Raw genomic sequence first — 27,863 nt, forward strand, 5'->3', positions numbered from 1 at the left:
ATTTTATTTTCTTATTCAAGTATAATTAACACACTGTGCTACATTAGTTTCAGCTATACAACACAATGACTTAACAATTTCACACATCTTTCAGGGCTCATCAAGATATAACCCCATCCCCTCTTCTGTGACAACAGCTAGTTAATTTTTTTTTTTTTTCTGTTTAAGAGTCTATTTTTTCTATTGAAGAGTCTATCTATTTTTGTCTGTCTCTTTTTTATTTGTGCATTTGTTTCTTAAATTTTGCATATGAGTGAAATAATATGATATTTGTCTTTCTCAGACTTATTTCACTTACCTTTATACCTTCTAGGTCCATCCATGTTGTTGCAAATGGCAAGATTTTTTTTATTTTTTACACTGGAATAGTATTCCAGTGTGGTGTGTGTGTGTGTGTGTGTGTGTGTGTGTGTGTGTATCACCTCTTTATCCATTCATCTATGAGTGGATACTTGGGTTGCTTCCATATCTTGGCTATTGTGAATAATGCTGCAATAAACATAGGGGTACATGCATCTCTTTGGATCAGTGTTTTCATTTTCTTTAGGTAAATGCCGAGTAGTGGAATTACTGATCAGATGGTAATTCTAGTTGTAATTTTTTGAGGAACCTCTATACTGTTTCCCCACAGTAGCTGTTCCAGTTTGCATTCCCTCCAACAGTGCATGGAGGTTCCTTTCCCACCCTCCCCCCCCCCCACATCCTCACCAACACTTGTAATTTCTTGTGTTTTTGATTTTAGCCATTCTAACAGGTATAAAGTGATATCTCAATATGGTTTTAACTTGCATTTCTCTGATGATTAATGATGTTGAGCATTTTTTATGTGTATGTTGGCCATCTGTAAGTCTTCTTTGGAAAAAGATCTGTTCAGGTTCTCTATTTTTTATTTGGATTATTGGTTTTTTTTGGTATTGAGTTGTGTAAGTTCTTCATGTAGTTTGGATATAAACTCCTTATATGATATATCATTTTTAAATATCTTCTACATGTTGGTAGGTTGCCTTTTTCCTTTTTGTTTTCTTGATAGTTTCCTTTACTGTACAAAAGCTTTTTATTTAGGTGCAGTTCCAATAATTTAATTTTGCTTTTGTTTTCCTTGCCAAAGGACATATTTAGAAAAATTGTTTCTATGGCCATTGTCAAAGAAATTACTGCCTATGTTTTCTTTTAGGAGTTATGGTTTCAGGTCTCATGTTTAGGTCTGTAATCTATTTTGAGATTATTTTTAGGTATGGTGTAAGAAAGTGGTCCAGGTTCATTCTTTTGCATGTAGCTGTGTAGTATTTCCAGCATTGTTTGTTAAAGAGACTGACTTTTCCTATTGTATATTCTTGCCTTCTTTTTCATAGATTAATTGACCTTAAAAGCATGGGTTTATTTATGGATTCTTGATTCACACTGATCTTTGTGTCTACACTTGATCTTAGCCAAAAGGCCGAGAAGCGATTGATCTTTGTGTCTATTTCTGTGCCAGTACCATACTGCTATGATAACTATAGCTTTGTAGTATACTGAAATCTGGGATTGTGATACCTCCAGCTTTGTTCTTTTTTTTCAAGATTGCTTTGGCTATTTGGAGTCTTTTATGGTTCCATACAAATTTTAGGATTATTTTTTCTAGCTCTGTGAAAAATGTTTTTGGTATTTTGATTGGGATTGCATTAAAAGGGTAGATTGCTTTGGGTAGTAGGGACCAATCCATGAACATGGAATACCTTTCCATTTGTTTGTATCATCTTCAATTTGTTTCATTAAAAAAAAAAAAATTACTGTGATTTTTAAAGATGGGAATAGTAGAGAATAATGATCCAAGAGGAAAAGAGAGGTTCAATACAAGGAAGAGAAGGCATAATTGTTGTAGTGAAGCCCTTGATGGAAGTGGAAGGAAATTACAAAGATAGGCTAATTTATTTAAGAAGGATCCCTTTTCCCCAGAGGCTGGAGAGGAGGACAGATTAGCCATTGGTAAGTTTTACAATAATACATTAAGGAAATTTGTGTGATGTCCTGCCTAATGGCCTCAATTTTATTTCTTAAGGAGGAGCTATGTTACATACTAAAAGTGAGTGAAAAGATGGTAGGTCTGAGACAGGACATTTTAGATGGGCCACATGTGGATTGGAAAGCGGCATGCAGTAGAATTTCTGGGCATTGAGGAGTTGCCTGTCCATGTGCCATCACATCAACTAATACTCCTGTGTGATTTTTCTTAGAGGACTCAGTAACTGGATATAGGAAACAGGAAATTTGTCAATTCCCCAAGAGCTGACGATTTTGCCATTCAAGTTTTGTTTTAAATAGGAGTTTGAAACATGAACAACAGAGTGGCTAAAGTGAAAATTAAGGAAATTAGGTCAAAGAACTTGGATTTAAAGCCAGCAAACGAAATATCAAGGCGTGGTCATCTTCCTGACAATGAGGAGCAGATGTATCACAAGAAAAGGAGTGAGGGAGCTGGGCAGATTGGTAGATAAAGCCTAAGGCCTAAGGGGTAGGAAGGAGGGAGAGGATGGGGTAGTGGGAAGGAGAGGGAGTACTTGGACATACCTCTTACTTCAAAGGTGGCAGTTCTGAAAAAAGATAACTTGCTAAGATAGGACTGTGGGAGTAGGTGACAAAGAGGCATGGAATTAGGGTCATCTGAGAATCTGTCCTCTTAGCAAAGAGTTGGAAACATGGCCTCTGGAGTCAGACAATCTGGGTCTGAATCCTGTTCCCTCACATATTAGGTATGTGACCTAGGGCAAGTTCCAAGTGTTGGTTACTCATCACTAAAATCAAGATAATAATAGTGGGATTGAATGAGATCATTCTTATAAAGCATTTGCTTAGTCCTTTGTATAACTCAAGTGCTCAATAAACTTCAATAGTAGTAATAATAATAATAATTACTATTATTGTTGGTTCCTCATTTAGATCTCAGCTCCTATGTCACCTCCTGAGAGAGAACCCTCTCCGGCCAGGCTGTAAGATACAGGCCTCTTCAAGTAACCACTCATCATTTTAGTATCTAGCATTATCTATTCTTGTAATCTAGTTGTTAGTGTGAATAGCTCCCCAATTTAGATTAAGCCAGGTCTTATTAGCCATTCAGTAAACTATGTGCTAACACATAGGAAGGGTACCCAGTCTCCGAAGCGTTGGTTGGGGGAAAAAAAAATACTAGTACCTCTCTCTGCTGATGGAGAAATCACATAAATACTGCTTGTTGATAAAGTCGATTTCTAGCTTCATGGTAAAACTTTTAGATAAGGGCAAAGGGTAAACAGCCAGCATCATGGTTTTCTGATTTCATTTTAGAATTTTCCACACAAACTTGTGCATAGTTCTCAATTTACTGTTTTGGTTGGGTAGATAAAGGAATGACTCCTCTCTTCCAGACTGCACTGAATTTAGCAAACTGAGCAAATGCAAACCTGTTGCTTGGAAAATGAAGCTTATTTTAAGGCATTATTTTTATTTTTTTGCCAGAATGTCAAACCATGACTTTAATCATGAGAGAAACTGTATTTAACTTTATTTGAGCCACAGTTCAAATATAATGGAATCTGGAACTGAACATTATGCTGTTAGAGTCAGAGGAAGCTGGTAAATATTTCCAGTCTTCATATGTAGGCACCTTACAACAATGTAGATGATATTTATTGTTTGTCCTAGTGTCATCTTAGTCCCCTGGACACATGGTCTTTTCAGGTTATCTTTGTCACCCCCAGTATTTAGAAAGTAAGGCTCAGGAGGAGCAGCTTATGGGATACATTATTTCTGAATTTGTCACTCCTTTCCAAAGCTTTATAAGATTGAAGATGGAAACATTCTTTTATTTGTATAAAATGTTATATAAAAGCAGTGCCTTCTCATTTTTGAAGTTAAAAATAGATCTTCACCAATTCTTCCCAAATTAAAAATAGGTATGAATCATGATGATTTAGTGCAATTTCCAAATGTATGGTTGACCACTTCTGTTTTAGGGAAACTAGATTTTAAGAGTTCAGGTTTGCTTTTCTTGATTATTACGTATTCCAAGTAAATTTAAGTTTGTTTAAATATCTGTCCCACAGTGATTCATATAAGCTTGAGATAAGTTCAGCAACTTGTAATGTTAGACTTAGCTGGAAATAACCTATCTATAAACACTTTCAGAGCCTTTTAAATAGACTTTCAAGTATAGTATTATCTATACTGATGTTTGTATCATCACTGCACATTTTTATTATAGATTTTTATTTTATTGTAGCATTTTATGTGCTGCCAGAAAGTGAAATATTCTGTATGATTGCTATGATAGTCTGACAATTGTAAAATATTGATCTTTTTTCCAGTTGGACAAAGCAAGAGAGTTTACAAAAGTAATGCACATTGTTTTTCTCATCAACAAGGCCTTCTATTTCAGTGACAGTCAATTGGAAAATACATATCTTCCCTTTTTGGATAATGAAATAGTGTAAAAAAGGAAACTATTTCTATAAAAAATTATTCCCAACTAATGTTCTTATAAAATACACAGAAGGGGACTCATATTTTCTAGACTGATTACTAATGAAATTTAATACAGATGATTCCCACTTCAGTGACATTAGAGATTCTTGTTTGATGATATGTTATGCATCCAATTTTGACAAGAACATGTTCCTAATATTTCACATGCTTTATTCCCAGAATTTAACACGTGAATTGGAGAACAGGGAAAAGCAGCAACTACAGATGTTGGATCAACTTAAGGAGATCCAGAATCACTTTGAGACTTGTGAGGCCAAACATAAGCGCGCTGACCTTCAGATCTCAGAGCTGACTCACCATGCTGAGGATGCCACCAAACAGGCCGAGCAGTACCTTCTCGAGTTCCAGCAGTCAGAGGCCCTGAGACAGGCAGCGGAGAAGAGGAGAGAAGAGCTGAAGACGAAAGCTCAGGAGTCCATTAGACAGTGGAAGCTTAAGCATAAGAAAATAGAGCGAGCACTGGAGAAGCAGTCTGAAACTCTTGAGCAACTGACAGACAAGAATAATCAGGTATAAAAGCCAAATTCCCAATGGGTGATTTTTGCTGTGACCAACCATTCATTCATCCATCCTTTGAACAAACACTTGAATGCCATGCTGTTCATATAGTCTATCAAGATGTCCTTGATAGAGAGTCTTTATGTCTTGGCTATTTCAAGGTAAAAAGTAACTTAGTTTTTTTAACTTCTTAAAGCCTTTTTCATAGTTTAACATTCTGTAGATTTTTAGAGTTTGGCCCTTAAAAGAGATCCACCTCCTCCCCCATCTCCCAGTTTAGCTTTTAGTTCCCTAAGTTGAAATTGTTCTTTAATATTCAAATGGAAAAAGAGTAGTGAAATCTTCCATAACATCACTTGACTTTTTCCCCCAGTGTATGAATTTTAGAATCTCATCTTGTTATGTATTTCAATTTAAGTATTAGTTGGAAAGAGACATTTAAAGATGTGGTAGTTACTACTGGACCATTTTTTTTGGCAGTAACTACAATGGGTTTAATTAAATGAGTGATGTTCACAGTCTCACTGAGTAGTGTTATCAGGTCACAAGCCTCTTTAAAACTCGGCTTTTGTGCCTTTTTGATAGCAACAAAAAGCATTTCCCTGATCCATGTGTGCATTTCACATCATCTTTTCTCTTGTATAATCAGTTAGTTTAAATGGATTTTATGCTCCTATGTTGATTCTCAACTCTATATTTGGGTTGAATTAAACCAAGATGTTTATAATATGATCAGGAAAGTCAGGATTGACTTTTATCCATGTGTATTCTTGGTTTATCATTTCTCCTTTGTCATTTGTCACTTGTCAAGAATTCTGAACATTCCAGAAGAATAATCATTTGGATAAGTTGACTTTGTTTCAAAAGAAAACAAACTGTGGGGCAGTTATATTTATAAAATCAATTGTCAGCCCTTAAGAGTGACAGATGCTTATTTCAGATGAGCTGACATGGAGAAGATGCTTTACCATTTAGATACGAATGTCTCAGATATAAGATGGAGGAAGTGATCACCTTGGGCTCACTGTGGAGGGCTTTTCAATTTAACCCATCTGACACATACTGGGTGACTGGTTGCCCTGAGGTAAAGCAGTTCTAAAGCTTTCAGACTTGAATCTGAACTGATTTGATCCCAGGAAATTGCTCTACCTTGATTATTCTGTTGTCAGTTTGGTCTGGTAACTGGTTCAGTGAGCATGACTGTAGGGGAGGCAGCTAGAAAGAAGGGGGGGGGGGTGAGAGGGGTAGACTGATTGAGAAGTGTCTGGGGATTTTACTTAATTAGAGGAAATTTAGAAGAGTCCATGTCATCAGACGGTATCCTAATCCACAATGCAGAGTTTTCTAGATGGAATTTTTTAGAATATTCACAATTGTTAAACAGTTATTTCCCAGAATGCTTCTGATATAATTATTTTTATCACTTAGCATTGCTAATGATAAGCAAAGAAGTAGTTTTAAAGTGATTGCCACAGTTAGGGTAGTATCACAATTATCACAGCAGGCTTTGTAATTTTCACTTTAAAAGCCTTAAAAATTAATGCAGCATGTTGGAGTTAGAGCAATGGTTAATCAAAGAAGAAAGGGTAACATATTTCACTGCAAATTCAAGTGTCCGGTAAATCCATGATGTGGAAATACACTGTAAATAATTTCAGAAAAAAAGCATGTATATTTTTATGTCTTAGTGAATAATACCCCTAAGGAGTATTTAATACTTAATAAAATCACAAAGCCACCCTAAGGCATTAGTTATACAGCCTATTCCTTTTTTGTTTTGTTTTGTTTTCTTTTTTGGATTAATTATTTTCAAAAAGTGACTCCAGGGTATATTTGGAAGTATGTATTAAAATAAAAATAATACTGATTTACAAATAAAACACATTATGTTTTACAGAATAAATTAATTGCTTACTAAGTAACTTTGTTGAGCCATTTTCCATGCTTAAATGATGCAATTTTTTGTGTTTTCTAAATACTTCTGTGTCTACTTCTCTCTTTTTCCAGCATAATTTATTTTCTGCTTTAAGATTTGCCACTTAAAAATGTAGTAGAAGGCTAAAGGGTTTTATTCTCCTAAAAATTGCACTGATTTCTTTTTTTCTCTTTTACATTTTTGGAATTTTGGTAAGATTATCAGATACATATTCTATTATAGAACTACTTCATTATTGAATGATATGAAATACCAAACAAAAAGCAAAGCATTGCAGAAAAAAACCAGGGAGATCAGATTGTATACTTTCCTTGAAAGAAAATGGCATGGATGTTGACATTAGGGAATCATGATGTTCTTTAAGAATATGTAGATGAACACATATTGGAAGACCTAAACTTCTGTAGATACAAATAAACTAATCATTAGTTGTGATTCTTGTGTCTTTATATTTTTTATTTTTTATGCATTTTGTCATTATCTTTTTTAAAGTGTTGTTTGAAGTTATTGGTTCTTGTATGTGCTTTGAAAATGATAAAGGAAAAAAATGTTGAACTTGGATTCTGATCATAATGTATGCTTTTCTGAATATTTCCAAATTTATATAACTTTTTAGGTTGTTTGTTTTTCTTGCTGAGTTGGCAGAATAATTGGTTTGGCCTTGAATATTGAGCTTTTTACTTGATAATATTTGACTTCAAGAATCTTAAATTGCCATCTTTTCCTTTTGTGTATTGCCTTCATGCTGAGGAGAAAAAGAGTGTATGTAATATACACTGTCTTTTAAAAGCTGAGTTTTTTAATTTAAAGGTTGAAAAGTAAGAAGGATCAGTGATAAAGTACATTTTAAATATGTACCAGTTCTATCACATGCAATTTTAGAAAGGCTCATGTACTGATATATTAGAATAATCCAGCAGTCTGTCTGCATGTACCCTCAAATGCAGAAAAATAACTTTTTTTTCTTTCAGAAATTTCTGTCTACCTTTTAGTTAATTCAAACAAATAAACAGACACAAATTGCATGGACAACTTTGTGGTCAGGCTTTTGAGGAGTTGGTTCCTGTTCTTATTAAGGTTTTAGACAGTATCATTCTTCTGGCTTCACACAGCCATTTTCAGTCCTTCTTTCACAATCTTCTCTTATAGCTTTTCGTCTTTGGAAGCAGGGTTTGTTTGGTTAGAACATTCTCTTCTCATTGATCCTGACTGCTGCTTATTTTCCATTACGCCTCCACATTTCTCAAAGATTTTTACACCTGGCTTCCCCTCAACCTGTTTCATTACATGCAAGTCTTATCATCTTTGATGATTCGGAAGTTCAAGTTGGCAACCCATTGAACTCTGTGTCCTTAAGCTTCACTAATTTCCCATTTTACAGTGACCTTCAAGTTGCTCAGCAGCTAATTTCTGTGGGTAAAATTTGTCCTCATCTGTAATTCTCTATGTTCATATCTTCAGTTCCAAAATTTCAATCTCTGATCTTACACATTTCTTTTATTCCCCTTTCCTTTTTTAACCATTAACATCTGATTTTGATTTTCCACATTCCTCTGGTTGACCAGCCATTTCCTGGAATCTATTTTTTCCTGTCAACTGGACTTCGTGAAAAGCTACTCTGATGACATGCTCATCATCATCTTCAGTTTCTTCTTCCACCTCACGTGTCTTACTGATCGTCAATCTGGAATCAAACCAACTCTTTACTTTTTCCATTTTCACTCCTGAATAGTACCAGCACAATTTACATAGAAATATCAGTTAACTCCTATAGTGGTCTTGATTATCCCCATCTCCCCCTGCCCCAGTCCGTTTCGTTCAAAAAGTAATGTAGGCCAGTTACCAAGCACACAGCCCTGTTCCGATCAATGAAGAATGAGTTATGAAATCTGTTGGGGGAGCTTCCGGTAAACATTTACTCACTTCTGAAGAAGATACCTAAGAGAGATTTTCTCCTTCTCTGGTTTTGTTGTATTTGGCTGTGATACCTGCAGTGGCTGAAGCTGGCTGTCTTGCAAGGGTCCTGAGAATGAAGTCTCACACACAGGAAGGTATTGCCAAGAGAAATTCAGAGAGGTGGACCTGAACTTTGACACCGTGTCTAGAGCAGTTCTGCATGGAATGATATTAAATTACCTTGTAGTTGAAGTCAACCTGAACTGGAGTGTTTCTGTACCATCAGCTGAAGATAGTCAAGCTGATATGAGACATCAATTCTGGGAGCCAGGAGCTTTAAGTAAAAGAGCCTAAAATGTAGGATTAACTAAGTGGGGAATAAAGTGGGGACCGGAGGAGCCTACCTTTCTAAATGGAAAGTTGGCAAGCTGTGCTATTGGAAGTAGTTAGTTGAACCATTGGAAATCATATGTTGGGTTAGTGATGTTGTGCCTCAGAGTGGGGTATTAAATGACCAGAATGAAAACTTGAGGACGTTGGCGTGTGTTGTGAACGTACTGCAGCCTTCAGAAGAGGCACACAAGAGAAAGACAAGTGTAGGTTGAAGCCTGCCTGTCTATATAAGCAGAGAAAAATAAATAATAAAAGCAGAGAGCAAGATGTTTTGGGGGTAGAGAGATTGAAAATCTGCAATTTATAATCCAAATATACAGAGCCTGTAATTTGGAGTTTTTTTACATTGGAATAGCCAAATGATCTATGCATGCTGAAGTTAGCCCAAGCAAGAGAGGGAGGTAGGAAACTTAGAAATAAAAAAATGGGATAAAAAAACAAGCCTGATTTCTCAGGCCCCTTTCAAGTGCTTCTCCTTAAGCTTTCCTGGCCTGACAAAGGGGATCCAAGTCCATTGTTTTGAATTCCCTCAAGATAAAGCTTATTCAACTGAGGGCCCCTGGGAATGTCCAGGATATTGAGGTAGCAGTTGAGACACGGTCATTTTCAGACTGAGACCATGTCTAGACAAAAACTTGGGCTGTGGCTACCAGCCAAGCAATTAACAAAAAGAAAATAGAACTTACTTAGTTTTTAGTAACTATATTGGCAAAGAAATTAAAAATTTGACCAATATAGTCTGTGACTGTCCACTCTAAGGCTGCCACCCGTTGTCATGTGATGTGCTGCTTGGAACACTGAAGCAGAGGGCAAAACCTGGAGAACTGTAGAGAGGCAGAGCCTGAGTTTTGAAGGGCTCTTCTTGAACTGTTCCATCTGTGGTGTTCCTGTTATGTGAGAAAAATAAATACCTTTGCTGTTTAAACCAACTTCAGGAAGACATTATAGTCTTTTGTGTTCCAAGATGTTTTACCTGCTAAAGCTTCGTCTTGAAAATATAATTTTCATTGCCAGAGCTGCATGGAAGTCTCTTAACTTCTGGCCAGGGGCGTCTGTTATGTGTTCCACACATTAATCACTGTCTTGAAGCCACGTCTCCTTGTTCTCAGGCCCGTCCTGCATGTCCTTATAGCAAGACTTGTCCATTTCTGTCTTCTCTAGTATGGTAAACAGAGTGACCTCCCAGAAATGAGTTACCCTAATTTTTGGACACTGTGAACATGATGAGCTATCACTCTCATGATTATGTTATATAGCACAGTTGACCTGAAGATAAGGAGATTATCCAGATGGGCCTAATCTAATCACAAGAGTCCTTAAGAGCATAGAAATTTTTCTGGCTGTTGAGAGAAGGGGAAGTCCAAGGCTTTGAAACAAGAGAAAGATTCATTGTGGTGTCACTGGCTGCAGTCTGAGGAGTCCATGAGCCAAGGAGTGTGGGTGGCCTTAGAAGCTCATAGCAACCCCTGGCCCAAAGCTAGCCAGCAAACTGGGACCAGAGTGGTGAGAGCATGGAACTAAATTATTCCAACAACATGGATGAACCTGAAAGTGGAGTCTCCCCTCAAAGCCTCCAAGTAAGAGCCCAGGCCAGCTGACACCTTGATTTTAGCCTTAGGAAACCCTGGGCACAATACCTCTCCTGGCCTTAGGATCTATGGAAACAGATAATAAATGGGTATTGTTTTAAGCTACGGAGTTTGTTGGAATTTGTTACACTGCAATAGAAAAATAATACACCTACCCTTAGACCCTATAGTTCTAGCCATTTTTCCTGCCTTTCAAGGTGAATCCTTTCCTCTGTGGACCTGAGTCTTTTCAATCCAGGGACCTTGCTTTTTCAATTATACCTCTTCTTCACAGAGTTGATCACTGTCTTGAACAAATACCTCCTTGAGATCCTGGCTTCTCCTTGAACTTGAATCTTCTGTCTAACCAAACTCTTTTCTACTAGTCTTCATCCCAACCCTATGATATAGGTGTTATTGTTATCTTTATAAAGATAAATAATTTCCTTAAGGCCCAAGAATGACTTATGGCTGGACTGAGAATCATATTCAGTTCTTTCTGGTCACAGCCCAATTGCATAACCACCTCCTTTCATTATTTCTCATGCTAGCTTCATTCTGTTTCTCCTTTGCTAAAACTGACAAGGATTTGAGGAAACTATTTTTTTGGAGTGATTGCCTTATTGCAGTTTATCATGAATTGTTTCATACTGAAGTATAAAACATAAATTGTAAAACTTCCTTGTAAGTATTTGTGTCTTTAGTCATTATTTCTAATTCTGAAATGAGAATCTTAATTTTCTTTTTTCTGTCATCAAGCCGTGACATGTGCCCATAAGCAGGGACAGAGATTGTTCTCGGTGCCAGTGTTGGGGGTTGATGGGGAGAAATGATTTCAGCTTCCTTAGCTGCTGGCTTTTTCACTGCATTGGTGGCTGGTGAGGATGAGAGGGTTAGTTCTTGGCCTCCATCCCGCATTGTCAACCCTAACCTGGCAGAGAGGCTGGCGTAGGGTGATGGACATCCGGTCCCTTGACTTTTCTCTTGAGTCCCTTCCCAACCTCTCCTAATCCTAATCTTAATCTTAATCTTATTTCTGTCTTTTTGGGACTTCAAGACTCCCAGTTACATACTGGTGTATTTCTTGTCACTACTAACTTTCTTTATTAATGACGGTTGATATCTTTCTTAGATTGTATCTTCATATATCTTCCGTATATTATCTTTCATATGTTTTTTGAGGTTTCTCCTTTTTAAAAGTGTGCTATTGAAAAAAAAAACTGTGCAATTAAAATGCAAAGAATTGTTATTTTAATTAACATTATATTATGTCAACCTTTGGTAAATTATAATAGGAGTCTTTTCCCCCCCATTCTTTGCTGAATCTTATCCTACATTTAAATACTTATAATCAAGGACTGACCTGTGTTGGTGATGAAAATCTGAAACATATATTTCAATGTGGCACTACTTCAGGGTAATTGTATTTTTCTAGCCTGAAAATTAGTTTTCATTAAAAAAAAATGGAAAAATACAAAATTTTATTTTATGAATTTTTCTTCTCCGTGTGTATTAAACTTTATTTTCTGACAGTCCCTATGATGACCTTTACAGTGAATTTTTTTTTTTTTTTTACCTGATAGATTCTAAAAGAAAAGGATGAATTGAAAAGCCAGCTTTATGCAGCGTTACAACAGATAGAGAATCTTCGAAAGGAATTGAATGACGTCTTAACCAAGCGTGCCCTTCAAGAGGAGGAACTTCACTGTAAGGAGCAGAAACTAAGTGATATTAAGGCTCATCAAGCTGACCTTGAACTAGAAGTCAAGGATTCCCTGGACACTATCCATAGGCTGGAAAGTGAATTGAAGAAGCAGAGTAAGATTCAAAGCCAGGTGAAAGTTGAGAAAGCTCACCTGGAAGAAGAAATCGCAGAGCTAAAAAAGGGCCAGGCCAAGGACAAAGCTCAACTTCTCGAGATGCAAGAGGCTGTCAAGGACTTGAGTGCCATCCGGGCCGATCTTGCTAATAAACTGGCTGAGGAACAGAAAGCCAGGAAAGAGGTGCTTAAGACCCTTGCTGACCTCAAGACACAGGCGAAATCTAGAGATGAAGAAACAGCTACAATCGTTACACAGTTAAAGCTAGAACGAGACGTTCACCAGAGGGAGCTGGAAGATCTCACATCGTCATTGCAGAGTGTGAAAACTAAACACGAGCAGAACATCCAGGAGCTGATGAAGCACTTCAAGAAGGAAAAGAGTGAGGCTGAGAATCATATTAGGACACTGAAGGTACCTGTGCTGAATTATCCTGATGCTACTGAAGGAATTTTTCTGGTGGCTCATGAAGTTAATAAAGCGTAAACTTTTAGAGATCATTTTGTATTCCTAAGCACTGAAGGGAAGATAAAACTAACAGTAAAGAGGCTTATTCTTGCCTGTTCGGCCGGGTTGAAATGAGTTATAGCAGCCACCTGGGAGCACCTATTTCAGAGCACTGAAACCCTTTAAAAAGAACGTTTAGCTATTTTGGGAGTTCAGGAAAGGCAGAGGTGGCAGTAAGTCGTGGACCTGAAACGTGCCCTCATTCAACATTTGTGACCTCCCCAAAATATAAAAGGCAAAGACTTGTCAAGGCCATAGAAGCTATAACCACAGTCCTTATTAGCATGGTAACTAAAGTGGATCCACTTATGAGCTGTGTAAACCCAAGGCTTTTGAGATTTACCCCTTCTTTTCCAAATCAAAGTTGCCTGGATAAATGCTTAATTGAGATCTGGCATTTGGGGAAATGTTTCTAGGGTCTAATGGTATCAGCATTATCCCCACGCAGGGTAGTTATTTCATAACATGATTATCAGGAGTGTGATAAATCTATGCCTCCTTCCTGCTTTAGTTTTTCTCCATAGTACTTATGATATAGATTCCATATTATTGATTTTTTATTCTCCCTTTATTAGAATGAAAAGTCCATGAGGACTGAGATTTGAGTCTATTTTGTTTACAGCTATATCTTCAGTGCCTAGAACAGTTCCTGGAACATTGTAGATATCTGTTGAATAGGTAAATAAACAGATAAGTCTTCAAAGGTTAATTATAAGGTTTTCAAAATTCCTTGAAATAGAACTACCATAATAATGCTTATGACGAAAGATGAAATTATATTGAACTGTCTGACATTTGTCGAATGCTTTCACCTATTTTATGAATTCTTCCCCAGTTCCATATAGCCTACTGGCAGTAGTGGATTTGGGGTTATTAATTGGGGTGAGCAGAGCAGAATGGAGGCTGGAAGAATAGGTAAGAGGGCTTTACTACATTTCATTGAACCTAAGACACCATCAGTTGTCAGATGCATCATTATATCTACTAAGAAAAAAAATACATAATATACTATCAGCTGCAAGACAACATCCCAAGACAGGGATGGTAAAATGTGAGAAAATATGTCTTAATATTGATGAAGTATGGCATAATAGTCTGTCAGAGTTGATGAGGACATAAAAGTAGAATCAGAGTTATGGAGAAGAGCTAATCTTAAAGAAAATAAAATATGTGTCATATGTTGATTGATTGGCTCTTGACAATAATAATAATACCAGCAGACTTTTTTTTTTTTTTTTTTTTTTTTTTTTACTACTCAGTTTGTGGTAGTCATTGTAAGAAACTTACATGGGTTAACCATTTAATACTCATGTCGTCCCTGCAGATTGTTTGGTATTTTTTTCTCTAATGAGGAAATTAAAACATAGGAAGTTAATAGCTCAATGTGTTACATCTGGAAAGTAGTGGCGACCGGGTTTGAACCTAGGTAGGTAGTCAAGTGCCTATGTTCTCAACTACACTGCTATACTGGAAAAGGTTTAGAATTGATGATGACTAGGGTATAGTCATCATACCTATAGATGACCTAGTCATAGGTATAGACTTGGGTGACTAGGTGGATAATGAAGCTGTTTGTCAAGCTAGATAACACAGAACAGATTTAGAGAGAACAGTGACAAATCCAGTTTTTTAGCATGTTGAGTTTAGGTGGAAAGGACCTGAAGCCTAACCATGAAAGTCTAAGTAGAACAGTTTTCAGTGCATATTGGGTTAGACATTAAGGAGGAAATTGGGATTAAAGTTAAATATTTGGGATCCAGTAACCCATTGGTGGTAGTTGAAATCTTGGGATTTGGATGAGATCGTGTAGGGAGAAAAGAGAATTAAACTCTAGAACACCAATCTGTAAGGGAAGTACTAAGAAAGAGGTTCTAGCAAATAAGAATAAAGGATTATATGAGAGACAGGAGGGAACCAGAAGAGAATGGTATCTTGGAAACCTAATTGTATAACAGGTTATTTTAGTTTCTGTTCTATGGAAAGTGTAAAGCATTCAAACAAAGGGTTTTAATATAGATGGTTTTTTGCACCCATGCTGTTGATTGCTAAATGTAATAGTCTGATCATGATGCTGAATAAATGTGTCTTAAAAAAAAAAAAAAAAAAGGAACCGAGGCAGGGCATTTCAGGAAAGGTATAGTCAAGAGTGTCCAATGTGGCGGACAGGTTAAAAAGAAGAACTAAAAACATACCATTCCATTTGTCAGAGATTGGTGGAGAAGGTCGCTGAGGAATTGTGAGGGGGTTGGATCAAAACAGAGTGCATAGTATTCAACAGGAGACTGGGTGGTTTTCCCCATCCTTTCTTTAGGAAGTGCTTTGTGTTCATGTGTGGTGAGATGACAGTAAAGCTGTAAGAAATTACCTTTATGTAAAGAATATATAATTTAGAAATACGCTGTAGATATTCTGAAATTTTTAGGCATTTTTTAAATTTGAAAAACAGATATAGGAGGGGTGTTATAACCACTCTTTAATGTAGTACAAAAGCAGCATAAGAGCTTAAAAAGAGAACCAGAGATTGTGAAAGCCCAGCACTTTTTATTTTTATTTTATTTTATTATTATTTTTTTAATGTTTACTTATTTTGAGAGTGAGAGAGAGAAAGAGAGAAAGAAAGAAAATCCCAAGCAGGCTCTGGGCTGTTAGCACAGAGCCCCACACAGGGCTAGATGCCAGGAACCATGAGATCATGACCTGAGCCCAAATCAAGAGTCCTGCACTTAACAAACTGAGCCCCCTAGGCGCCCCCCAGCACTTTCATTTTATTTTTTTCAACTTTTTTTTTTTTTTTTTTTTTGGGGATAGAGAGAGACAGAGCATGAACGAGGGAGGGGCAGAGAGAGAGGGAGACACAGAATTGGAAGCAGGCTCCAGGCTCTGAGCCATCAGCCCAGAGCCTGACGCGGGGCTCGAACTCACGGACGGTGAGATCGTGACCTGGCTGAAGTCGGACGCCTAACCGACTGCGCCACCCAGGCGCCCCGCATTTTAAAGTTAATGAGTTGCCTATCAGGAACAATCTTGCCTCCTGCTATTTCATTTACATAATTCTATACTTTTTACTTATTTATGTTAATTAAAAGGAGTTAATAATGGTCATCATAGGTGATTTAGTATACTGAATTATGTACAGGAGGACTTTGGACAAGTAGCTCTATAAATGTTATATTTCTTTGTCTTTTGGCTTCACCTTTATTAGTTTTCTGAGTCTAACAAATGCCTATACGTTACCCATATTTTTTCTCACAATATATATTTTCCGCATCTAGAACTACCCTTACGCTTTTTTAAAATTTAAATGTAAAATATTTTAATGAAATACTCTAGCTACTATTAATATTTGAAGGATATTGGGTTATCACCTCATTATGATTTCAACAAAAATTTTGGTAGAACCTTTTTATGGAATCAAAAGACCAAGGATTTGAACTCTTGCTACTTGCTGGCTTTTTGACCTCAGTCAAGTTACTTAACCTTTTTGCACCTCATCAATAAAATGGGACTAGTAGTGTCTTTATCACAGGGTTTTTGTGATATCACTTTGTAAACCTTAGAGTGAAGTGTAAATGTAATAATAAAACGGCAACAAGAAGTAAGTTCTTAGTCAAATTTAGGCATTAGCGTGCTGGTAAATATTTCAAAATAGGCTCTCAGGGAGTACAGGGGGAAACACTGATTTACAGGATTTGTCGGGTTTAGTGTTATATAAATACATCATTTGATTTCAGACTATGAAAGAAGATAATCACCGAAGAGGGACAGTGTCGCGAAGACATGGGCACAGCTGGTTCTTAAGGCTCCCTTAGCCAGCTCCAGCTTGCCGTTGGCTTTAGGGGGAACCTTGTATACCTAAGATCCTTGTATACTTCACTGATCATAAAGAAAAGGCAGAGCGTTCTCTTGAAACTTAAAATCATAATTGAGCAATTTTCTTGATGAGAAACTTTATTTTGTAGTTTTATTTTTGGGTTGTGAAAACAGGATTCCTCATTAAAAATCAATTCTTTTGTTAATTTAAAATGGCATCTAGTCTTAGGTGCATTTTGTGAGGTGAATATAATATAGATTTTGTCGAAAGCTGACAAAACTTCCTTTCAGGAAATTGATTCCAATGAACTAATTCCTACATCCCTGATTACACATGTATAATACACTTGTAAAAAGAAAGGAAACATATATTTTAGGAGTTAATATATTTTAAGCAGATCATAGGTAGTTGCTTACAGCCTGTTGGTAACTGGTAGGTATGACCAGTTAACACTGACAAGTGTATGCAGCTGGTTTTTTAAAAATGACAAATTTACCTTTTTAAAGGCAGTGCAGCAGAGTAGTTGAAAGCATGGACATTAGAGAGAACTCTTGGGTTCACATCCTGGCTCTGCAGTTACTCATTACATATCCTGGGCCAAGTTATGAGTGTCTCTGGGCATCAGCTGCAAAAAAGGAGGCAGTAAACGTAGTACCTCCCTGGTCGGGTTCCTGTGAGGACCAAATGAGGGAAAACTATGCAGAGAGGTCTGAGAGTAGTGCAGTGCCTGATGTATAGCAAGTGTGTACGTTGTTGTTATTTTTAAATTCATTTAAAATGTTAAATGTTTATTTAAAATAACACTTAAAATGGTATCTTAAGTTTCACATGCCTGGCAAATCTTTATTGAATCCCATACATGGAATAGATTATTTCTCACTTTTTCTGAAACTTGATTCTGGCTTATTCCAAAAAAAAAAAAAAAAAAAAAAGAGCAAATACCAGGTACTTTCTTATGCTGTTGGTACTGAAACAATCACTGGCAAACTCCTTTTCATGTTAAATTTTTTGTAGTTGCTTGGCTGCCATGATTCATAATCCTTTTAGCCTCAAGGGTGGTTCGGTAATTTTGTGGTGCTGAAAGTACATAATTCTTTCACAAAACCCAGGATCGTAGATGAAGAAACTGATCGGTCAGTACTGTGTCTTAGTATTTCCTTTTTGGGGCACTTCTGTCATAAGCCCTCAGCAGAGTTGGTGTCCCGTCCCTGGGCTGTCACAGTATCTGCTTCTGCCTTTATTAACACTCCTCATTCGTTGTTGTGGAACGGATAGCTGCGTCTGATGCCTCTACTCTTCGTATTCGTTATCTCCGCACCTAGTGTGGTACCTTTCACTGAGGAAGTGCTCTGCGAGCGCTGAGGAGTGATTGAATAAACGCAAAGGGCATTTCCTTTGTGTGTATTTTTCTGTACAGCTGCGTAGAGCAAAGTCTTGAAGTTTTTGCCCACTGATCAAATGTGTACTTTTTTGGTGTACAATTTGCCTGTGGCCAGTGGACTTTCTCTTTTCTTCTCTTTTTCTCAGGCAGAAAGCATAGAAGATAAGAATACAGCTAAAATCCATCGTTGTCAGCTAGAGAAGTTGAAATCACAGTGTGACAGGCTGACAGAGGAATTAACCCAGAATGAACAGGAGAACAAAAAACTGAAGCTAAAATATCAGAGTTTGAAGGACCAGCTAGAAGAAAAGGTAAAAATATGAACAAATGCTCATTTTAAAGACGAATTCAAATTTCTTCTAGGATTTCTTCTTAGGATACGTTTTATGTATTAATAAATGCTAATTGTAGTCTTTCATAGGTAAATTGTATTGGTGCCAGAATAAAATGTTAGTTTATTAAAATGATGGATTTTTATTCTTTGAACCGACTGTTAACATGCTACTACATTAGATGTTTAAGTTTCTTCTGGGTCTTAAAATAGTTTAGAGGCAAGGTAGCAAAGAAAGGAATTCTGGTTTATTGAGGACGTGCTATACGTCAGGCATTTATGCCAGTTTATTTACATATGTGTCCTTATTCAGTTCTCACAACTCTGGGTTGGATTTTATTGATCCCTTTTAACCTATGAGGAAACTGAGGCTCAAAATAAAACCTGTAATAGTTAAGTGCACGCTATATGATAGGCACTTTTAATGCTCATGGTAATTTTGTGAAATAGATACTATTATGCTCATTTTTGCACTTGTAGAGATGGAATCTTAAGAAGGTTGGTAACCTTGGAACATCCCTAGCAGGCTTACCACTTTCCTTTCAGTAGATGTGTGAATTTATTTTGAGTATCTGCTGTACACAGGAATTGGGTAGAATATGAAGGACTTTTAGAGAGTCACTACTTTTGTGGCAAAAGTCAACTAAAAATAGAAGACAGAATATTTTTCTTCTACCTGCTTCCAAGAAAGATTTGCAATTGAGTGTGATAGAAGTCAAATGTAAATAAAGATGACCATTGAAATACTGATAGTAGAAGACAGCATAAACTGGGCCAAATGAATCCTGTAATTGATAAGGGTTACTAGCATCTGTGAGGAAGGTGCTACCACTGGGTAGGATATCTAATAAAATGCTTCATAAACCTTCCTTAATGCTTTACTGATCTTTTCCTCTTTTTTGTATTTTGCAAAATTCCTATATTTTGTACACACACACACACACACACACACACATTTTTTTTACCTTTCTAGTAATTCTTAAAACCAAGGAAATAAGATAGAAGTTAGGTGTTTATGATTAAATGTGCTAAATTAAGTTGCTGAATTTAAGCCTGCAATCTTGACAACTGCTGCAATTTAGTTCTTATGTCATGTTTTGGTTTTAGTGTGTCCAGTGTTCACACATATTTACTGTATCTCTTGCCAGGGTGTAGTTGCTGTGGAGATAATGCGAAACATTCCAACTTTTCTGTAATTAAAATTCTAGTCAGAAGATTGTGTTAACATGTTTTATATTTACCTATTTACATTTAAGAAATAGTGGTTCAAATTTCATATATTGGAATGTAAGTTTATCTTGTTCTGCTTAAATATTTCTTCACTGATTCTGTTCATGATGTTCTAGATATATATGTTCTCGGGCATTCAGATAAATGGAGCATTTACCTTAGGACAGAGTTTCAAGAATTATTGACTGTATTCCATTGCTATGTATTGAGCATCCAGTATGTGGCAGGCCTTGTGCCGGGTGGTGAGGGTTGGACGTAGATAAGACACAGGTCTGCAACTGAATGCTTATGACTGGATTGTGAAAAACTAAATCCCTTTCAGTTGTGAAAACTGTATTGTTGAGTCTTGACATTGGGTACTAATGCAGAGAAAAGATATCTCCTGAGTCTAAACTGGAGAATGATCTTAAAGATACAATAGTCTTAAACACACACCTACATAAATATATATATACCTTATATGCTTGCTTTTCTTTAATATCCTTTTTGTGTGTGTGATTATATACTTTTGGTTGACTTAGCTGTTTATGTTGGCTCATGCCTTAGTATATGGCTACATATGAATCAAAATTTTGTTGGGTCAGGGCATCTGGGTGGCTCAGTTGTTTTGAGTGTCTGATTCTTGTTTTCAGCTCAGGTCATGGTCTCACAGTGAGTTTGAGTCCCCCATTGGGCTCTGCACTGACAGTGTGGAGCTTGCTTGGGATTCTCTCTCTCTCCATGCCCACCCCCTCTCTCTTTCTGTCTCTCTGCACCCCCGCCTCAAAATAAATAAATATTTTTTTGTTGCGTTAAGCCATCTATAAATAGGGCTGACAGGTGATAATAGTATTAGTGGCTATGGGCAGAATGTTGAGTGTCAATCATTTTCTAGCTGTATGTCTTTGGGCAAGTTGCTTAAAACTCAAAGTCTGTTTTATCATCTTTGAAAAGATGATAGAATCAGATGTGAAAGTAATTCTATTATAGAATTAAATGTGAAAATGTATATAAAGTGCTTGGCAGAGTAACTGATATCTAATAAGCTATTAGTAGTGTCAATTAGTAGATGCCATTATTTTGTTATTGTTGTGTTTCCAGATATTGCTGATTAGTGGTTCAACCAAACAATCAACCAATCAGCAAGTATTGATTGACTGCCTGTGGTTAGTCTAATAATGTGTTAGGCAGTGAGGGGCCAGGGAACTGGGAATAAAAATTATTGCACAACTATGCAGATTGGAAGTTTAGAATGAGACTGCGTTGAGTCACTTGAGACAGATGGCCCCCAAAAGGAGGCTCCCTCGTGAAAAGACCTGGCAGTTCTATCAGCAAGTGATACTGAAGGCACGTGTGTTAAGCAAACCAAACAGGTGGGAGGTATTATAATATGTTTTCTATTGGAGGACAGGAATCAAATCTTGATTGTTTTTCCATCTCCAAGATCAGGCATAGAGCCAGGTACACAGTAGATAATTTATAAGTAAATTGTGGGTAAAGAGGTGTGTGTGTATACACACATACATGCTTATACATGTATGTAACAGATAAAAAATATGGATAACCTATGGGTATATATGTGTGTGTGTGTGTGTGTGTGTGTGTGTGTGTGTGTGTTGTGGCCAGACTGCAGAAGGTAAAAACAAGAAAAGATGAAAATACATTTTCAGTGGAAAAAAAAAAAAAAGGGCCCTGTGACTTGTAGCCCAAAGATTACTATGTGAGCAGTGCAAGTGAACTTGGTAAATGGGGCCTTATGCATTGAAGAGGTTTCAAATGTGGTTTTTCTGCAATCAAAGGGGAAGCCTTTCTTGTTTGCCTAACACAGCATTATTCTTGCATGCCTGTCTTATGGCGTTAATACACACTTCCCCTCTTTTTTTTTTTTTTAAGTGTTTATTTATTTTAGAGAGAGCGAGTGTGAGCCGGGGAGGGGCAGAGAGAGAGGGAGACAGAGGATCTGAAGCGGGCTCTGCACTGACAGTGGACAGCCTGATGCAGGGCTCGACCTCACGAACCATGAGATCACGACCTGAGCCCAAGTCGGCCACTTATGCTACTGAGCCATCCTGGTGCAGCATACTTCCTTCTTTTTTAAATGTCTTGCTACTATTTTGACTGCATACTGTAGGTATTTGTTTTTTGTCATGTTCTTACTTGGTAAGCTAAGAAATGTTAAAATTTCATCATAATTCATATAAAGCATTAGCATCAGCAGCCTTAATCAGGCGATCAGGAGAAGATTGCTGTTAGTATATATGCACAGAATAACTAACTTTAGCATATTTTCCTAGTGCATTCAGTGGTGATATGTGGTAATAAAATGCATTTTTTTCCAACATCTGATTTTGCTTTAACATCAAATGTTATTTTTCAATTTTACATGACAAAGAGAACAAGTATTATGCAACCACAGAATTTTTACATATGCATTTAAAACTTTATTATGAGCTTCTTACCAGGGAAAAAGCTCTCATGAAGTGTTAGAGAGAACTTTTTCTCCATCTACAGTGTCATTGAAATTTATTATTCCTTTTGCTTAAAATTTTAAAAGAAAGTATTTGATTTCTTTTGTTCTAAAAGGATATTAATATTAATCTTTTTATTTTTCTGGTTTTACCTGGAAACTCATAATGTTGTTTATTTTATCAGAAATCTATTTTTATTAGTTTCCCTGAAATCTAACTCATCAAAAGAGTTCATGTATAATTAAGTCATTTTTGCTCAGCAGGTCAACATCAAAATTTATATAGTGAAGGTTTTAAATGTTTTATCTATACAGACCTATATCTGATCCAACCTAAAAAAATTATTAAAGTATGAGTTTATTAATGATTATTAATGGTCATTTTTGTGGAGCTTTTCAAATAATTTTGTAGTGTAAGTATTAAACATTGTTTTTAATTTTGAACATATTTACATAATGTTTGAGACATAACTGTTATCTAAAAAAATTGGGAGAATATTATTTTGTAGATTATTCTGTTCATACTATGTGTATTATCTTGAACCTTATGTTTTAGAAGAATGACTGTTTTATGAAAAAATATATAAAATATTTTATTCAGATACATTTATAAGCAATGCAAAAAATGCTATAAAAATGTGAATAATATTCTGAGATGTTTTCCTATGTCCAATGCAGACATAATGAAGACATTAATTTTCAGGAATTAGGGAAACAATTTAATTGGGGATATTCATTTTTATAAATTCTGAAATTATAGGTTTAGAAAATATATTGTTCTTTATGAGGGAACACTTAAAAAGTATGAAAACAGGGACTCGGTGGGTTAAGTGTCTGACTTCAGCTCATGTCATCATCTCAGAGTTCGTGAGTTCAAGCCCCGCATCAGGCTCTGTGTTGACAGCTCAGAGCCTGGAGCCTGTTTCAGATTCTGTGTCTCCCTCTCTCCCTGCTCCTCCCCCACTTGTGCTGTCTGTCTGTCTGTCTCTCTCTCTCTCTCTCTCTCTCTCTCTCAAAAATAAATATTAAAAAAATTTTTTTAATTAAAAATTTAAAAACTTATAAAGCAAATTTTCATTGTGGAAAATGCAGGGTACTTTATAGGGAAGGTTTAAAAACTCACCTATAATCTCACCACCTAACTTTCCTACATTCAGTTTTTGGTGAAATTCTTTTCAGGGTTCTTTTCTATACACACAGATACTCAGGTCCCATTTGGGATCATTTGCCATGCACAGCTTCATAGTCTGAATTTGCATGTCATTGAACATTTTTCAAAATCAAGTTTATTTGGGGCGCCTGGGTGGCTCAGTTGGTTGAGCATCTGCCCTCGGCTCAGGTCATGATCTCTCAGTTTGTGAGTTTGAGCCCTGCATCGGGCTCTGTGCTGACAGCTCAGAGCCTGGAGCCTGCTTCAGATTCTGTGCCTCCTCCTCTCTTTGCCCCTCTCATGCTTTGTCTCTCAATAATAAATAGATGTTAAGAAAAAAAAAATTTTTTTTTAATTGTTTATTTAACGCCCAGTATTTTATCTGGTGAACGTGGCATTCTTTTGTTGTTGATTACATTACTGTTTTTTCTATTTTAAAATTATAGATCAAGTAATTTCTATCCAAATAATCTAGTACTTTCCGTATTTGGATATTTCATTTGTATTTTTTACTGATTTAATTCTAAGCAGAATTATGCAAATATGCTTCTTGCTACTAGATATTCAAACCTGGAAGAGAAAGGTATTTACTCTCTTCATTTTGCTTTCTCCTTTAATCCACCCCTAAACACAACCACATGTAGAACTTCCTCTGTTACTGGAGATGCTGTCACATGGATACATATACCTTGTGATTATAGCTAGCCATGGCAATGTTGGAAGATTTTTCAGTAGTTTGTTTTTCTGCCCCATATCTGTATGCTAGATTTTGATTTTTTTTTTTTTTTAATTTTTTTTTTCAACGTTTATTTATTTTGGGGACAGAGAGAGACAGAGCATGAATGGGGGAGGGGCAGAGAGAGAGGGAGACACAGAATTGGAAACAGCCTCCAGGCTCCGAGCCATCAGCCCAGAGCCCGATGCGGGGCTGGAACTCACGGACCGCGAGATCGTGACCTGGCTGAAGTCGGACGCTTAACCGACTGCGCCACCCAGGCGCCCCGATTTTGATTTTTTTTAATAAACATTGTCTCAGATTTACAAGATCGCACTGTAATATTGTGCAGAGGTGGTGGTTCCCAAAACATTTGGCACCAGTGTAATTCTAAAGTATGAAAGAGCCTTGAACAGTACCAACCTCCCCATTCTCCCCCCTTCTTTTATAGATGAGGCAGTTCTGACCTAAAGAGTTAATTGACTTGCCCAAGTGTTCTCAGCTGTCCATTGGTAGAAATGGAAATAGGAATCAGGTTTACCAATCCTATTCTCTCTATTGTATCAGAATTTATAGGACCTACTATATTGATTATGTAGGTTATTTGGGATGTTTAGTTATCTCATATAATTCTTGCTTATTTCTGTAGTATACTGAATTCTCTTTAGAGGACTTTTTTTTTCTGTTATTCTTTCAGGAAATGAGAATCCTTGATGAAACAATTAGGAGCACGTTAAAGCCACAGATGATGCGACATCCAAGGCAGTTCATAGGAACCTAAGTTGTTGAGTAGATCAGGATTCACAGAAATGCATTTTTGTTCCTTCCCACAAAATGCTTTATTCAAGTTATTTGTGAAGCGACACCTAGCAACATATTTTAAAGCTATGATTATATTGGATTAAAACATTTAGGAGATAGTTTTCTTATACAAAATGTGGATCTTTGAAAAATGGTAATTACAATTCTCATTTGCAAATGTAATCATGATACCCATTTTTACAGATGGTGGAGACTGAGGTTAAGAGTGTAATATAGTGACTTGCCCAACATTGCACAGCTTGTGGTGGAATCAGGATATGAGCAAAAATTCCTTGTATTTTTTCCCTTTATTTACTGCCAGTAAAATGACTCACATTTGTATCTTTTCATTGAACTCATAGTGTTGAATTTAAATTTAGGGTTATTATATTCAACAGATTACCATATACTCTTTTATTTTTTTAGCTTTACATCAATTTTGGAAAAGGAGTCATCAGATTTTGTTAGAAAAATCAAATTAAAACCTGATATTGTGACATAAAATATATCCATGGCAAGAAAATATGAATCAATGTTGTTTAATTTTGTGTTTCAGTTCTAATTTGACCATCTGTTAAGGACTGCTACTTTTTATGATGTGGAAAAATACATATGATTGTCAGATGCCTATTCTATAAAATATTCACTACTTTGCAAAATCACATTTCTGTATTTTCTTTTACTAAAAACTCAGATCGTAGCAGGCACAGTTCTCCGATTTCAGTGGTGTGTGTGTGTATTTGTTTTTTTTGTTTTTTGTGTGTGTGTGTGTTTTGTTTTTTTTTTTTTTTCAGTACAAAAAGAAATAGAAGCAAATGAGTTGTGACTTCTTTCACTTACTTTAGGTCATTTTTAAGCAGACTTACTTTTTCTTTGGTGTTTCATCTATTTTAAAAGTGTAAGTAGGATAAAGCTGTAGCTACCACATATTAATTTGGAGGCAAATTTAAAGCAGATACTCTAAATAAACACTGACTACGATGTTACAAGTAATTTCCTTTGAGATTGCTGTCATCTTAAAAAAAAAAACAACAAAAAAACAAAAATAATAAGATGGTCAAATTAGAGGTAAAATGATTAATTTTGTATGTCATTTATAAAGTGATTTTAATTGAACCACTTATAGTCATTAAGTCCAGAGGAGTCCTTGACTTTTACAAAGAATTGGCTGAATCATAAGACTGCTTACCATGTATGAAATACTATGCCAGATTTTAAGAAGCAAGTTTAAAATGCAAAGGTGACATGACTATGCATTGACTGGGTTGGGAGGCAGTTACACATGCAGCTGTGGCAGAGGATAGGGCAAGAAGTAAAAGTTGTATAGAAATACATTTGGTCTCTACTTTCCAAAATGGAACGTAGGTATGGAGAAGCCATTTTCAAACTCTGTTCCATTGGCAGTGACTTTTCCACTAACCATTTGCAATCAAGGAGGTCCACTTTAAATAAAGGTAATGAGTGAAGTCAGAGTTTGCATCTTTATCATTCCTGATTTGGACTTGATTGAGAGGCCTGCCATTTAATCCTTAATTCATTGAGTGGTTGATAACTACAGGGGCTTGAGAGGAAAGTAGTCTTGTTGGACACTATCCTTTAAAATCCTGTACTGTTAGTTTGATTTCATTTAATTTTGAAATTGTGAGTGATACCCATAGTGCAGGAATTAGGCTAAATAATGGTACAAATGGTTGTGGTGTGGAAAGCCAAGGGGAAAAGTTCTATATTATATCTGTTTCAGTGCTTTGTTGGAAGTTAAGCAGGCCTAGCCTGCTTGCTTTGGTAGACCCTAAAAGGAAACATAAAATGAATGTCCAAGTTTGTTTTCATTGAGGTTTCTTTCTTTCTTTTTTTTTTTAATCACAATTTAAAATGACTCAATCTGTTTTGTCATTTAATGTTGAACAAGTAATATTCTGTTAATTTTAGGAACAAAAACAAACAGGAGGTACTCATAAGTTATATTATTTAGAAATTTGTTTTTAAACTTTTCCCCCATATTCTTTCATAAGAATAAATGCATGCTTAAGCATCTTTTAAGAAATACAAAAAAGGAGAAGAAATCCTGATGGTTTTTAAAGACACTGTAAGCTTATAAACATTTGTCTGGTGATGAATGATGCATTTTTTTCTTTTGAAAATTAAACAATGTTCGTTCCAAATGCATAATTTGAAACTCTAGTTGTTTGTTTCCTTGTCCATATTTTGTTTCAGAAATAGAAATGCATCAAAAGTGGCTGATTTTAAATAACTAACGTTATTTCTGTTTCCCAGCATTTGACTTAAGAGAAATACGTAATGATTGCAAAATGGTCCTAAAACTTAATGAATGCATAAAATACCCTTCAGTGGTATTTTTGTTTCCAACTTTGAATATTAATTTCTAGGAATGTATCCAGTACATATCCTGACACCTTTCTGATTATGCTGCCAATGATCTTTGTATTGCTCAATATTCCCCTAGAAAAAGATACTTAAAAAGCCCGAGGCAAGAATAATTTCCTTAAGTGGGGTTAGAAGTTTAAATCTGAATTTCCATTTTTTGGTTTCTGTTTTATAGATAACTTTCCTATGCCTGCTTAAGACTAGGCTATGGATTGGAAAGTCTTTCATACTCAAATTTTAATGTGCATCAAATCATATATCCAGTGTTCTAATTATGCCTTCCTTTTTTTCAGTTAGCTCTACTGTTTTACTAATGCTCTCAGTTCTTATTCTTAGTATGCTATTAATCCTAACTTCTTCCCTTCCTTTGAAGGAAATAGTGTAAAGCATCTGCTTACAGAGGAGAAGAGAGTATATCTAACCCACAAAATAGGAGCAATTTTACTTTAGGAAACCAATCTTCTAGTAGGAATTACAATGTTCTTTTGCTTTTTA

General features: G+C 36.1%; 1 protein-coding gene across 9 annotated transcripts in view; it reads left to right on the plus strand.

Moving 5' to 3' along the window:
- The window catches only part of CEP128 (centrosomal protein 128), a 397,276-nt gene that overhangs the window by 114,586 nt on the left and 254,827 nt on the right, over positions 1–27,863 (plus strand). For all 9 annotated transcript variants that reach the window (XM_086709100.1, XM_086709103.1, XM_086709099.1 and 6 more), the window contains 3 exons: positions 4,660–5,010; positions 12,375–13,025; positions 18,457–18,621. In XM_086709100.1, the coding sequence (XP_086565226.1) occupies positions 4,660–5,010; positions 12,375–13,025; positions 18,457–18,621 (1,167 nt within the window). The remainder of the gene's footprint in view (positions 1–4,659; positions 5,011–12,374; positions 13,026–18,456; positions 18,622–27,863) is intronic.

Source organism: Puma concolor, chromosome B3 (genome assembly GCF_028749965.1).
Source record: "Puma concolor isolate L17-30 chromosome B3, mPumCon1.1.hap2, whole genome shotgun sequence".
In the NCBI taxonomy this organism is placed as follows: Eukaryota; Metazoa; Chordata; class Mammalia; order Carnivora; family Felidae; genus Puma; species Puma concolor.